This window comes from Lonchura striata, chromosome 3 (genome assembly GCF_050655825.1).
Source record: "Lonchura striata isolate lonStrDom1 chromosome 3, ASM5065582v1, whole genome shotgun sequence".
Lineage (NCBI taxonomy): Eukaryota > Metazoa > Chordata > Aves > Passeriformes > Estrildidae > Lonchura > Lonchura striata.
Window position 1 is genome coordinate 113,844,062 of NC_140705.1, and position 13,811 is coordinate 113,857,872.

Sequence of the window (13,811 nt, forward strand, 5' to 3'; positions counted from 1 at the left end):
GAAGCAGTGTGTGGTTAAATCAGCTCCAAGGCTTGCATCAGCCAGGTGAGGAGCTGTGTGCTAGGTTTTCTAAGTTGATGTTGGGTGAGGGGTGCTTTCTTTAGAGGTTTTGTGGTTCCTGCAGCCCAGTGGATCACAGCTTGCATAATGGAAGTATGGTTGGTGCTCAGTACCTGCAACATGAATGTTCAGAACTTTATATAGTTACTGCTCTTGTCCATCTCTTCTGTCAAGTTCCTAACACATTCTTCTAGCTCGTTTGGAAAAACACTCAAATTTTATGTAGAAAAGAACTCAGGAAAAAGTCCTAGAAAAAGTATTAAAAATGAAAAAAAAAAATTAAAAGCTGATAAATTGTTGGGATGAAGTTGCTGTATGTGTTTTTGTTAAAAAACCTGGAAACAGACCATCTAAAAGGTGTACCTTGTCTCTCTTCAGATGCCTCAGTGCAGTTTGTCCTCTTTAGTGTTCCTGCTATTAACCACTTGATTCTGGTGCACAGCCCTTGACTGAGTCACCTTTGTATTGACCTTGGTGACAGTTCTACAGCCCTGTGCCAGCATCACTCAGAATCAGCTGTGTTTGGCAGCTGGGTAACCTGTGTGCTCTGTCAGCAGAGTGCCATTCTGTGTCATTGATTGACATGATGTCCCAAGAACGTGCCATTGTTTCAAAATTACCCTCAGGTGTGGAACATATTTGCAGGTAGATAGTCATCTTGTCTGTAAAGAATAATTTCTATGAGTAAAGCTGATCTGGTTGTTTTGGTAGTTACAGACAGTGGTGTGTGTGGGAAATGTCCTCTCTGCTTTGGACAGCAAAGGTGAGTTAAGGTGACCTAAGTCGTGTACCCCACCAGAAAGGCAAGTGTAGTTGAGAAGCCCAGCACAATTCCCAAATCTCACAGTGGCCTGTGAATATAGCTTGTGTGAAGAAATAATGTGCAGTGGAAAGATGGAAGTCTTGATAAAACTTCTCAGTAAAATGTTGTGATTCTAAAAATAAATAATTTTTTTTTTTAAATCTGAATTGGTGGCAAGCACATAATCTTCAGCAAGAAATACCAAAGGTGTCTCCTTGCCTTATTCTGAGCAAGAATGATGCAGTTGTCAAGGGAGTTAAATACCCAGTTTATTTTAACAACATCCTTCTAAACCAATAACACATTTTCTAAATAGTTACTATTTTTTACTAAATATCTGATGAAAAAAAAACTCCCAACCTCTTTAGTGTTACCATGACAGCTTGTAGAATTTGGTGTTTCCAGTTGAGTCGTGGCAGAATCATTCAATATAAAGCAGTAAGAAAACTATTCAATCATCAATTAATTTTTCCCTTGTCATACTGTATGCAGAGAAAAATGTATTTTGTTTCTAGTTGTAGCAAAAAATGAAAAAATCGTAAAGGTTTTGTGATGGAATACTCTGGTGTCTTTAGTCTGGGTTAATGTCACCAATGATGTGTGTCAGTTGTAACTGCTTGCTACTACTCTGGGATAGAATTAAAGTTTTAGAGCTCTAACCTTTTCAAGTTCACTCTTAAATTTACAAAAGAAAGCTAATGTGTTAACTAACTTAAAAACCTGTGAAAACACTTTTTGCACTGTTTTCACAGTCCTTGTTGGGGTGATGGAGATAAAGTGATTTTGTTTGTTTGGTGGGGGGGTGGTTTGGTTTTTTGCTTAGTGTTTTGGGTTTTTTTCCCCACAGGTATGCTGGCCAACCACACTTTTATAGTATTCCATACAGTAAACCACAGATACACAGAAAAATAGTTCTCATTTGTGTGTTTCAAAAGAGGCTGTACCCTGCAGTTGTCATTTTCCATGGTAGAGTTGTCATATCCAGCATTCATTGGAAAGATCTGATGTGTGAGGGGTACCTGTTCAGAGATAATTCCCAAGGTGTTTTGCTGGAGTGTGAATTAAGGTTTGGCTTGCTCCTGAGTGTTTCAGGTTGGAGGTATTTCTGTGGCTGCTAGGGACTAGAACCTCTTGGACAAAGAGCAGTGGGGGCAGGTGCTGGGAGCTGTTGGATGTTTGCATAGCTGGGGTTTGAGAGGACAGGTTTGGGTGTGTTTCAGTGCAGTTCAGCACAGATACAGAAATAATGTACCCAGGAGCATCTTCATGCTTACCTCAGTGAGAGCCTTTGTGTTGTGGCTCCTAGTGCTGCAGTCAGTTTTGTAACTCCAGTTACATTAATCTTTGAGGTGTTTCCCTGTTGTGTTTGTTCTGAAATGCCCATGATGCAACTGGCTTGGATTTTCTACAGGCTATTTTTGCTTAAAGTAGATATTTGAAATGTGTCTGCTTTGTCCATGTCAATGAATTATTGAACAACAATTTCAAAAGCAGGTACATCCCCAGTCATCTTGAAATTAAAATAAATTAATCTGCTCAACTCAGATCCAGCAAGATTCATGAACTTCAGCTCAGTGCTGGCCATGTGGGTTTCTGCAAGGAGGAGGAACCAGGAGTCTTAAGCTCTAACAGTAAAGGATCCAGCTACACCAGCACTGAATGAAAGCCATGTTCATCCCCCCCATTTTGTATCTAGGCTTATCTAAAATATCATAGCTCCCCTTAATTCTCATTTGCAAAGTGTCTGTTTGTTTTTGTTAAAGAAAAGGCAGTCTGATTTTTACAGACACTTGTTTCCAGCTGTTAGTGGAAGTTGAAAAGCCTGGAGTGTTTGACAGCTCAGAAGTTCACACTTTTAACGGGTGGTTGGCATTTCTGATGTGAGAAATTCCCTTGTGGTTCTGTATGACAACAGTCTGCAAAATATGGTCTAAAATCTCCCATACGTGGGAAAAATATTTTTCATTTAGAGTAGCATAAAAATGGCAAATTTAAAAACTCCTGTGTATTCTCTGAAAGCCATCCTGTCATGTGAATTTAATCTGTGATCACATCAAAAGATCAAAGGTCTGAATTAGAAGAACTTGTGGACTGATGATCTGAGGAACTCAACAAGCAAAAGAAGTATTCCTTCTTTTTAACACCTTTATACTGACAAGCACTGAGTATTCTTAGTTCTGGTTCACCTCATTGGGCAGAGAGGTATTTCGCACCTTCCAAAAAAAGCAAAAAGCCCAACTTCCAAATTTTATCCTCCATCAATATTCAAGTCCATATGTTTTGGTTTAAGGTGATAGTGCCCCTGAAAAATGCATGATTTCAGCTGCTCTGAGGAGTGAAAGATGGGAGCCTCCCATTAAGCCAGCGTTGATTGCATGGAAATTTCCTGCTGGGTGGTTATTTTCTTCACCTGTGAACTAATGATTCGTTTTCAGGTTGATTATTTACCCCATATCTCAATGGCTGTTTTTCTTAGGCATCTTGGCTCACAGCTTTGTGAACTGGAGAAGCTGATAGATAAAATGATGATTGCAGAGTTTTCAACTTATGCTCGCAATGATTTAAATAGACCCCTAGAAGATGATTGCCAAATTCTAGAAGAGGTATGTCTGTTATTGAAATAAACTGTCTCATGAATATGTTTGCATCTTTAACATACTTAATTAGCACCAACTAATTTGCTCAGGTCCCTAGTAGCAACACTATAATTTTAGACTATTTATCTTCTCATCCACACCTCTCCCCACCCATTTATTTTTGTGCTTGATAAGATTAAATAATTCTAATTAAACTCTGAACTGCAATCCAGGCCCACTTTATTTTTTCAAAATAATTAGTTTTCTTTTCTGTGATTAAATGTACAATGAGTTCACTTTATGAACCTAAGCATCTAAGTGTAAAAGAACATGGACTCTGATCAACTTGGTTGTTAAAATTTAAGTTTTGCTATGAAAGCTGTTATTTAAATATTGTTCTCATTCTGTTTCCCAATGCTTTTATGGGTGTTTATACCAAGCATATGCTTGCTCTGAATGCATGCTTCATTCACAGTATATATATTTTTTTTCATTCCTCTGAAGATCATAAACATACACAGATTAAGCTATTGTGGATGCTTTCTAGCCCAGAAGATATTTTTCTGGATTTTGCCTGTAGGGCTCTTTATTAATTGCTAGAGCCTGTGACCTGTTCAGCCTTGTTAATGCAGTTCATGAAATGCAGTGGTTGGCAGCAGCACTGCAGTGCTCCCCTTTCTGCCCTGTGGTTCCTTGCCCTCTGGTGCCAGCCTCTCAGGCTGTGCTTAGTGTCACTCTTGCTCAGGATCAGGAAACTCACTCATGGTTAGAAATATCCACAGGTTTGAGCACTTGTGAATGAGCCCAGTTGAGGAATTGGCAGGAAAGGGGGTGGGAGACTCAGTTGGTATTGCCACAGGGAACTTTTTTGTGTAGGCAAAGTTTGGCATTAATCTGGAGGAATTAGATTGACCTAAATGCTGTTCACTGTGTGCTTGATACATGAACTTTCTTACTGCTATGCAATTTCTTAAAATTGTTTCTCGTCTTCACCTTGATATTTTTCATATGTGTTTTTTTTTAATTTTCTCTTTTCTTGATAGGAGAGACTTGTATCTTTAGTATTTGGACTTCTAAAACAAAGGAAGCTAAATTTTTATGAAATATATGGAGATGAAATGATTAATACTGCAAAGAATATAATTAAACAGGTAAGACAGACATTTCTAATGTACCTGACAAGCTTTCCTCTACCCGTTGCAAATAATTTTTTAGTCATTAAGAACAGCTCTGATGAAGTTTTTTGGTGGCTGATGGTCTCTCAGAGCAGCTGAGTTTGCAGGCACTTAAGGGTTCTCTGAAGCACAGAGGTCTTTACAGAATAACTTTTGGAAGGTGTAGGTAACATAAGCTCCCTGTTTTCTGTGTAAAATTAACATTCTTGTGAATTTCCCTTTTCTTAACACGTGGCTCTCTGAAATAGTAGAGTTGTGTCATAGCACTACATTTCATTAAAAACCCACAACAAAACAAACACTCCAAAACCACACTAACAACCTCTCCCTCCCAACACCTGTAAGGCGAAACCCTCGAGTTCTCGGGGTAAACACATAAAGGAGAATCAAAGAACTTGCCAGTTTAAACAAATGAATTCCCTGCAAATGGTGCAAAAAATATTTCTTGCCTTAATGTTAACACAGATCTAGCATAGGCACATGAAAAAAGGTTGGAAAATATTCTTGCCTATTTCTGAGAGAGCAAGGTGAAGTAATAGAGAAGGTAGAAGTGCTTACCTGTAAAACAAACTTAAATTAAGCCCCAAATTCTTTTCTGCATTGGTGTGGTGCTTTGCCATTTAGGGCAGAGTATCTTTCAAGCCAGAAAACCTTATTGATAAAATCAGCTAAAATCAATGTTTGAGCAATATTCAGATTCTTGCTTTGGAGGAAATACATTGGCTAATTTGGATAGAGACATGATGACTTTTGTTTGCAAACAGATCTTAGGCTGAACTTGGGAGTGTGTGTGGTTTTACTCATCTTGTTTGTTTGCCCACATATGTGAGAATATTGTGTAAGAATTTTTTTTTCCCCTAGAGATAGGTGATTATTTAAAGAGTTATACTCTGATGTGCTATGAACTCCCTCTGATTTGTATCTCAAAGGCTGGGAGATAGGTGCTGAGCTGGGCATCTCCTCATAGGATAATCTGCAGCTCACAGCTGCACTGTGAACTGGGTTGGGAACCTAATTTTTAGAAGTTTGGATTTGGTTTTTTAATACTGTTATTTGAAGGTTTTTGTTTTAAGCCAGACTTGGCTGTTCCAATCCTTTTCACATTTCAGCCCCATGGTTCTGTTGGTCTGGTTGTACAAGGTGAATAGGCCCATATTGCTGGTAAATAAAAAAAAAAGGAATTAATGAATGACACCAGGATAAAGCTGTTCATCTGTCTGGTGGTCTCCACTGGCTTTTCACTTGCCTGCATCAGCAGTCATAAGGAGACTTTTTTTTCCCTTCAGATTCTTTGTTTGATCATACAGATACATGTTTGACAGGTAGCACTCCCTGTTTTTCTGCTCATTCTGAGTCTCAAAATGCTTTCCCCATCCTGCTGGGAAAATGTAAGTTGAGTTTTTCAGGTTTCCCTTCTGCTTAATCGTAGACAACAATTAACCAAATTCCAGTGTAAATTTCTGTTCAATAAGGAGAATAGGCAGGATTTGTGTAATTCCTGTGTGGTTTGTGCAATGCTTTTGTATGGTGACCTGTTGTCTCAACTCTTGGGGTACTTTTCCTTAATAAAGGAAACTCTTTTCTTGCCACACCTCAAATGTGCTTCCTCTCCAAATGCATTGTTGGGCTCTTCTGGTCAGCGAATTTTGGTAGGTTTTTGTTGCCAAGCAAGTGTAAGAAGAGAGGTTTGTAAGCACTGAGCACACTGCATAGTTCTGTTCTTCTTCAGAAGCTTCTGTACTGACCACCATTATTCAGAACACAGGTAAAGCCCACGTAGCTTGAGATGGCAGCCCTCAGACACCATTGGGATTGTCCAAACCTGCTTAAAGGCAAGATGAGTTCACACTCTGCTACTCATTTGTTCAGTTTATTGACCGGCTTTTGGGAGAAAAGCCCTTTTTCAGTCTGAGGGGAGTTGATTTGTACCTTGGGCTTACAAGTAATGGGAAAAGAGATTAATGAAATGGCAGTAGAGCTGTAGATGTGTTTGGAATGAAAATTGATTGTACTGGAGACCTGAAGAAGCTGGCCAGTTTTGTATGCACCAGTTGCTTAGGGGGGTTTCTTTTAGATTTTTTGGGAGGGTTTTGATGTTTTTTTGGGGTTTTTTTGTGTGTTTTTAGAGAAACAAGTTGTTAAGTGATGCAAGTATGTCTTTCTTTTCTTATTTTACTTTATTTAACTTGAGGATTAATGTGGTTGTTATGAAACTCAGCAGTGGTTAGAAAGAAGCTAAAATCTTATTTTGTTTTTGTTTTTTTTTCCTCCTTAAAATTTGACAGTGTGTGGTTAGTACGGTATCACAGATAGAAGAAATAGACACAGAAGTGGTTGTTAAGTAAGTATGCACCCAGATTTTTTGGTTTTTTTGTGGTGGTGGTGGATGGGGATAGTGTGATTTTTATGATAGGTACATCTACTGTTCTAATTTTTGCTTAAATTTCCCTATAATTAAGGATTATGCTTCTCTAGCAATCTTCAGACTATGTTTTTGTCCACCTCTGGGTGGATATTGTTTTACTTCTCATTCAGATTCTAATGTTACCTTAAATTTACCTTTGAAATAAATACTAAAATTCTGTGAATCTCACTACATGAAACATATATCTCTTGAATACATCTCCACTTGAAAGTGTTCCCTGTTGCCATAATCTGGGACTTGGTATTAAAAGATGTCATGAGTTTAAGTTCCTCCCCCATAATCAAGAACAGGAGCTATCCAGACAGGAGACCAGGCAATGTCAGCCCTAGAAAGGGTCCATCAGGAACCTCACCACGCCCAGCAAAGGCAAATGCCAGAGCAGAGATGGAGATGGAGCCAGTGGAAGATGAGAAGTGCCAGTTGAATCATAGGGAGAACCTGTTCCTCAGAAGGCTGGTCAAACACTGGAACACAAGCCCAGAGGAGTTGTGGAATCTGTGTTCTGGGACATGCTCAGGCTTTGACTGGCCCAGGGCAACCCAGTGTAGTTGGACCTGCCTTGAGCAGGGCTTGGCCAAGGCAGCTCCAGAGGCCCCAGCTCCAGGGCCCCTGACAGCTTCTGTTTTTTCTGTGGCTTTATGATTCACTTGACTCAGCAAAGTGTTACCCCAAGATAATAAAAATAGTGCAGCTGATAAAGCGAAGTGAGTTGCAAAACCTGCATGGATTTCATACCCAGATTTGGAAATGACTGGGCACAGGGTCATTTTTACACATTGGATATTTGGTCACCATTCTCCAGTGTTTTAGTCTTTTGCTCTTGGATCCTAACTGTATATTAGAGGATTTAATTTTTGTTCTGTCAATGATTTTTCTGCCCTTTTGCCACAAACTGCTGACTTGTACTTTAATAGCAGAAGTGGTCTCATTGCAATGCCTTGCAAATGGAGCCTTTAAATGGGCTGAATAACACAGCTTTTAAACACTTGAAAAGTATTTTCATGTAGGTTTTTTTGTAATGTTTTGTTCCTCCCACGTGGTTTGTGAGAATGTTATTAACCCTGTCCCTTGTTGGTAACACATACTTATCCTAGGAAAGGGAACATTGTGCCCAGGAAAGAACTAAAGGGTAAATGGGAAGCTTTCATTGATATGACCTAATCCTATATCTCTCCTTCCCCTCTCCACTTGCATTGTGTTGATCATGACTGTTGTTTAGGTGGTGTCTGTCATTTGCCAGGTAAAAGTCTACACAGTTTTCCTTACATTTGCAATTCCATTTAAAGCATGTTTTCTTTTCCTTTATATGCCAGTAGGCATCATGGCCAGCAAACAATTGCTGTTTGCTGAATACTGCTCTTTTTTTAGGCTTGCAGACCAGATGAGGATGATGAATTTTCCTCAGTGGTTTGATTTACTGAAGAATATTTTTTCAAAATTCACTATCTTCCTCAAGAGGGTAAAGGTAAGACATTCATCTGCAAAGAACTTCATACAGTTCAGGCATGAAAGGGAATGAAGTTGCTTTTCCATTTGAAGTCTTAAGATATTGGTTTTGCTTATAGAGTTCAAACTTCTGATTGAAAGGAGATGTGAATATCGGCATCCAGGGCAAAAATGGTTTAGTGCTAACAAAGAGAGCAGTGACAAAGAGATAATACCTCTTTTGATCTATTACTTCTATTCTAAGCTGCTAGGGATTAGTACAGGACTTTTGTACGTGTTAGATTGCTCCAAATGAGGTTTCTTTCACCTGTCTCAGAAACACCAGACATTGGTTGCCATCAGACAAACGGGTCTGACTCTAGGTACTAATTACACAACACAGAAAATCTCTTTCTAGCACAAGCTTGTGGCCCTGGGTTTTGGGGGTGTATTTTTGTAATAAAAGTTATATTTCATTCTAGGCAACGTTAAATACTATCCGTAGCGTGGTTTTCTTGGTTCTAGACAAGAACCAAAAAACCAGAGAAAGCAGAGACCTGGAGGACACGTTACAGAAGAACTCTGCTAAGGAGAGCATGGTGGACAGCGAGGTGGCCTACCTGACCCACGAGGGGATGTTCATCAGCGACGCCTTCGGCGAGGCGGAGCTGCCGGCCGGAGCCGCCGACTCCCAAAGGAACGCCTCCCCCAGCAGCGAGCCCTGCAGCAGCGACTCCGTCTCCGAGCCCGAGGGCACCACCGACTCCTCCTCCAGCAAGGAGCACACCTCCTCCTCTGCCACTCCAGGAGGAGTGGAGATGATGTGAGTGAACTCCCTGCCTGCCTCCGGAGCAAGGGGTGAGGTGCAGGCGGTTTGTTCTGGTCACACGGTACAAAAGTGACTTTGGAGGAATGTGCTTTTTAGGTAGGTGAAGGGTAGTGGCTCTCCCCCTAGGTACTGCCATCATGGTGTGCTATTTGCCTTTTTTCCACCTCCATATGTAGTGGTACTGGGACTGATTTATGTCACTTCTTCCAGAAAAAAAAGCCCCTTCTCCATTAGTTTTTTTGGGAGGTCACTTGTGTAGAGAGCAGGAGAGATGCGAGTCCCTGAAAGATTTCTGTTCCCTGTTCATGTTTCCTATGGTTATTTTTCCTGGCTTTTTTTTTTTTTTTTTTTTTTCATTTGTTTAAGATGGCTTTACAGAATGTACCTTGATAAATTCTAGAGAAAAATCATCTGTTTGTTGTCAGCTATTTGACTTGCATAAATAGATAAATAAATCTATCTCAGTGCTTTGGTTACATAGGCAGTGCTGCTCTAAGGTGCTCTAGTCTCCAGAGTTCCAACCTTCTGGAATCCTTTTATGCACCCCTTACTTGTGTCTGCAAGTCAGAGCTCTCTTTTGACAAGAACCAGGCATAATGTGTGTGGGACTCAGGCATGAACCACTTCAAAAGCCAGCATGTCTGGATACAGAGTTATATGAAGCAAAACTGAAATACCACTTGTTACCCTGCTGAGAGAGGTAAGACAGCAAATGGTCTGCTCTTGCTGCTTGGTCCTTGAGTATCTGTACTGTGTGTTGAAGCAGCTGTTAGTTTTGGTAGTGGCCTTCCCCACCAAATGACAATGCTGGCTGAAGGAGATAGATTTAAAGTAAATAGGCTGTGCATAAAATACAGGCCTTTGTATGTCTGAACATCTGTCGTGTGCTGGAGGAAAAATGAAATGTGAAGAGGAGTCCAGGGTTACATGGAAGAGCAAGGAAAGGGAAGCGGGTTGGATCCAAACTAGTCTGGAGCACTTTGCCAAGTTGGCTAAAAATACACCATCCAGCTAGAGCTTCTGAGGAGTAAAGTTGTTTCTGAGGCTGGTTGCATAACTTTGTTAGAAAATAAATTCACTTCATCACTCTTCTGGTTTTGTTTGCAACTTTGCTCTGTGTTTGGAGAAGGCTAGTAAAAATACACAGAACAATGTTTGTCCAGTTGCTGCTCTGTAGCATCCTGAGTTCTGTTGTGCTGTCACTCCTTGGGCTGGCCCAGAAGATTGTGATCTTCACTAATGGCATGAACCATGAACAGCAGAGCTGTGCTAACTGCTGGTCTCAGAACAGTAGACAAGTCATACAATGTCTTTTAAAAAGCACCAACCACCTTAGGAGCCTGTGGTCTAAAGAGGTAATAGAAAGACAGCCTGTGGATTAAAGCTGTGGGAAGTGCAGAGTATCTATTTTAGGTCTTACACTTGCATAGGAAGAAAAATGCTGCTGTATTTGTCATATGCTTGTGATGCTGAAGTCTCACAGGAGCTGGGTAAATTTTAACTCAGTAAATTGTTAATTACATTTATTTTATCAGTAATGGCTATATCATGTTTACTCTTAGACCATTAATAGCAATTAGAATGCATAATCAAAAAAAAAAAAACAAAAGGAAAGGTTGTGCTGTTACACATTTTCTTTACTACAAGGGGCTGACAGGACCTTGACAGCAGCTTAGAAAATCCCATGTGTATAAAGTAATTTGGGTGATTAACTGACTGCATTTGACAGTTGCTGCAAGGCTTTTTCCTTCTGTGTGCAAAAACACTTTTCTCCATAAGCTGATGCTCAGCCAACTGCTTCTGCCATTTGTAGGATCGGCGAGGACATGAAGCTGACTGACCTGGAGCTGGTCAGGCTGGCAAACAATATCCAAGAGTTACTTTATAACGCCTCTGACATCTGCCACGATCGTTCAGTCAAGTTCCTCATGGCAAGAGCAAAGGTGAGGAGCTTGTCTCAGAACTGGTGCTGGTGCTTGGTGAGCATTTGCTTCCAGGTTACTGCTTTCAGAGGGCTCTGAAGCAGCATCTGCAGTGGGAGTGCAGGAGCTGTTCCTGCTGCCACAGGCTCTGCATGGTAATGCTCAGAGCACACCAATGTTAAAATAAATCATTGCAAGGCAGTGTTGGCTTCTTCTGCCTATTTCTTTCTCTTTTTAATATTCTGATTTGCTGTCTTTGATGCTTCATGCAGAGAATATATGTCTGTGGCACTGCAGTCTACTCTGTCTGTCACATGTAGGGTTAAATAATGTGCCTCTTGAAACTGTAGTAGCCCTCAGACATGCTGACTAGTTATTTCTGCATGTCTCTGGACTTTTGTGGTGGTATGTCTCCTTACACTGGTTTTCTTTGCATGCAGGACGGCTTCCTAGAGAAGCTGAATTCCAGCGAGTTCGTTACTCTTTCTCGCTTGATGGAAGGCTTTATCTTGGATACTGAGCAGATCTGTGGCAGGAAAAGCATGTCCTTGAGAGGAGCTCTTCAGAGTCAAGCCAATAGATTTGTGAATAGGTTTCATGAGGAGAGAAAGACAAAACTAAGGTACCTCTGGGTAGACAATCTTTGTGTTCTTCCATGAATAATTTTATGTATCATATCCAGCCAAACACAATCTTTTGTTGCCTAGAACATCAGTAAGATTGTTATACTTAAAAGCAGGGGGTGAAAAACTGTATTAAACCCCAATAATTTCCAGTTGGTTTAGACTTCTACTGTTTTCATAACTTGATTTCTTCAAACTGGATTTTTCTACAGTTACCTAAATAACTACAGTAATGGCTACAGAAAGTACACAAAACTAGCTTTGAAGAGCAGGATTGCTCTGTTTCAGGGGTTTAAGAATAATTCACTTTCAGCTGTTTTCTAAAAAAAAAAACAAACCCAAACCTCTGAGAGAAACAGCCTGGCCTGTAACATCCGTCAAGTCTGTTAGCTCTCATCCATCAAAAGCTGTTAAAATTCCAGTATTTATACATTACTTCATCGGCAGTGATCTTACAAAGACCTTCATTGCCTGATGTAGTTTTTGGTCCCCTATGACAGATTGACTGGACAAATTGTGAGATCTCTAGACCAACACAGTGTTGTTCTGTGTTGCTGCTGACAATTGTCGGGCTCCTCCTTCTCATGAAGATGACTGACATAACATCTTGAGCCAGTGGTTTTTGTTAAAGTTGTTTATCAGCATTACAGGCAAGACAAGGTATTTCTTTCTCACCCTCCTCTCTTTTGTGCTTGTAACCAGCTTGCTTTTGGACAATGAGCGCTGGAAGCAAGCTGAGGTTCCTGCCGAGTTCCAGGACCTTGTTGATTCGGTGTCAGATGGCAGAATTTCTCTCCCTGAAAAAAAACCAACAGGTGTGTGTCTTGCAGTCCTGCTGTGAAATGAATGTATTATCTGAAAATTCTGCTGTTGAATGTTGATGGACATACTCTGATCACACACTGGATCTGTTTCTGCTCGCTGTCCTTTGTAGGGATGAGAAGAAAGTTGATAGCTGTTCTCTTATCTTTTTCTTTTTTTTTTTTTCTGTTACTGATGTTGAAATGCCTTGTCTGAGAGATGATCTGTTTATTTTTTAGAAACATCCAGAAGTGTTAGCACAGTGAGCTGCCTTTTTATACAAATATTCCCAGTGTAGAGGCTTGCAGCCTCTGCACAAATTCAGTCTTTTCCCACAAGTTACCACTGAGGAGGTGCAGGGGACTGAGGAGCACGTGCATGTACTCAGCCCTCCTTGTGTGAAGCAAATCCTGCTCCTTCCCCCTGCTTCATCTGCCAGTTCAAATGAAAAGCAGCATGCCATGTGGCTGCCCATGGAAGGGAAAACTCACATTCATTCAATTATTTACCTTGCCACAGAAACCTCATTTGACCTCAGAGAAGTCACTTTTTCCTCCTTCTCCCCCACATCCCTGTGTACACAGTGGGAATGATTAGTGTGTTCTTACCTCGTGGGGATACTTATCCAATATTGCAGTGATGCGGGGGGGAAGTGAATAACCAGAAGAGGAAGAAAGCATGCAGAGAGGGGGAGAAAAATGGCAAGAGATTGGAAAGAAGAAAATTCAGTGATGTCATGGTGGAGAAACCCTTATCTCCCAGAAGGAACATAGCAGATAACAGTGTATTAAAGCAATAATCACTCCAGTTATGGAACATGACACCAAAATATGTTTGTCAGCCATTGCTTGTAAAATAGCCTCCTGCAGCCTCCTTCAAGCAGATAATTTAGCATGAAAAACTGCATCAGTAAGAGCTTCTGTTATGAAGCCTGAGGTAAAAGTGATTCGAAGCTAAAATATTAATATACACAGCAAATCGCTTGAGAATGTATAGTAGAAAACCTAATGGCTTTTTCTGCCTGTCTTCCATTTGTAACCTGTTGTATTTGGAGTTTTTAAGTCCATAATGTCTGTGGGTCTATGAGATTTTTTTTTTTTAATCTAAAATCATAGCAGATAGTGAAGTAACTTTGTGGGTCATAAAAATTTTGATGGGTGATCAGCTATTTAA

The 13,811-nt window shown here is 40.4% G+C and overlaps 1 protein-coding gene across 4 annotated transcripts in view; it reads left to right on the plus strand.

Moving 5' to 3' along the window:
• VPS54 (VPS54 subunit of GARP complex) overlaps positions 1-13,811 on the plus strand; it is a 45,552-nt gene that overhangs the window by 18,825 nt on the left and 12,916 nt on the right. For all 4 annotated transcript variants that reach the window (XM_021555839.3, XM_085576142.1, XM_085576143.1 and 1 more), the window contains 8 exons: positions 3,339-3,465; positions 4,482-4,589; positions 6,899-6,954; positions 8,407-8,503; positions 8,946-9,286; positions 11,106-11,235; positions 11,655-11,836; positions 12,540-12,652. In XM_021555839.3, the coding sequence (XP_021411514.2) occupies positions 3,339-3,465; positions 4,482-4,589; positions 6,899-6,954; positions 8,407-8,503; positions 8,946-9,286; positions 11,106-11,235; positions 11,655-11,836; positions 12,540-12,652 (1,154 nt within the window). The remainder of the gene's footprint in view (positions 1-3,338; positions 3,466-4,481; positions 4,590-6,898; positions 6,955-8,406; positions 8,504-8,945; positions 9,287-11,105; positions 11,236-11,654; positions 11,837-12,539; positions 12,653-13,811) is intronic.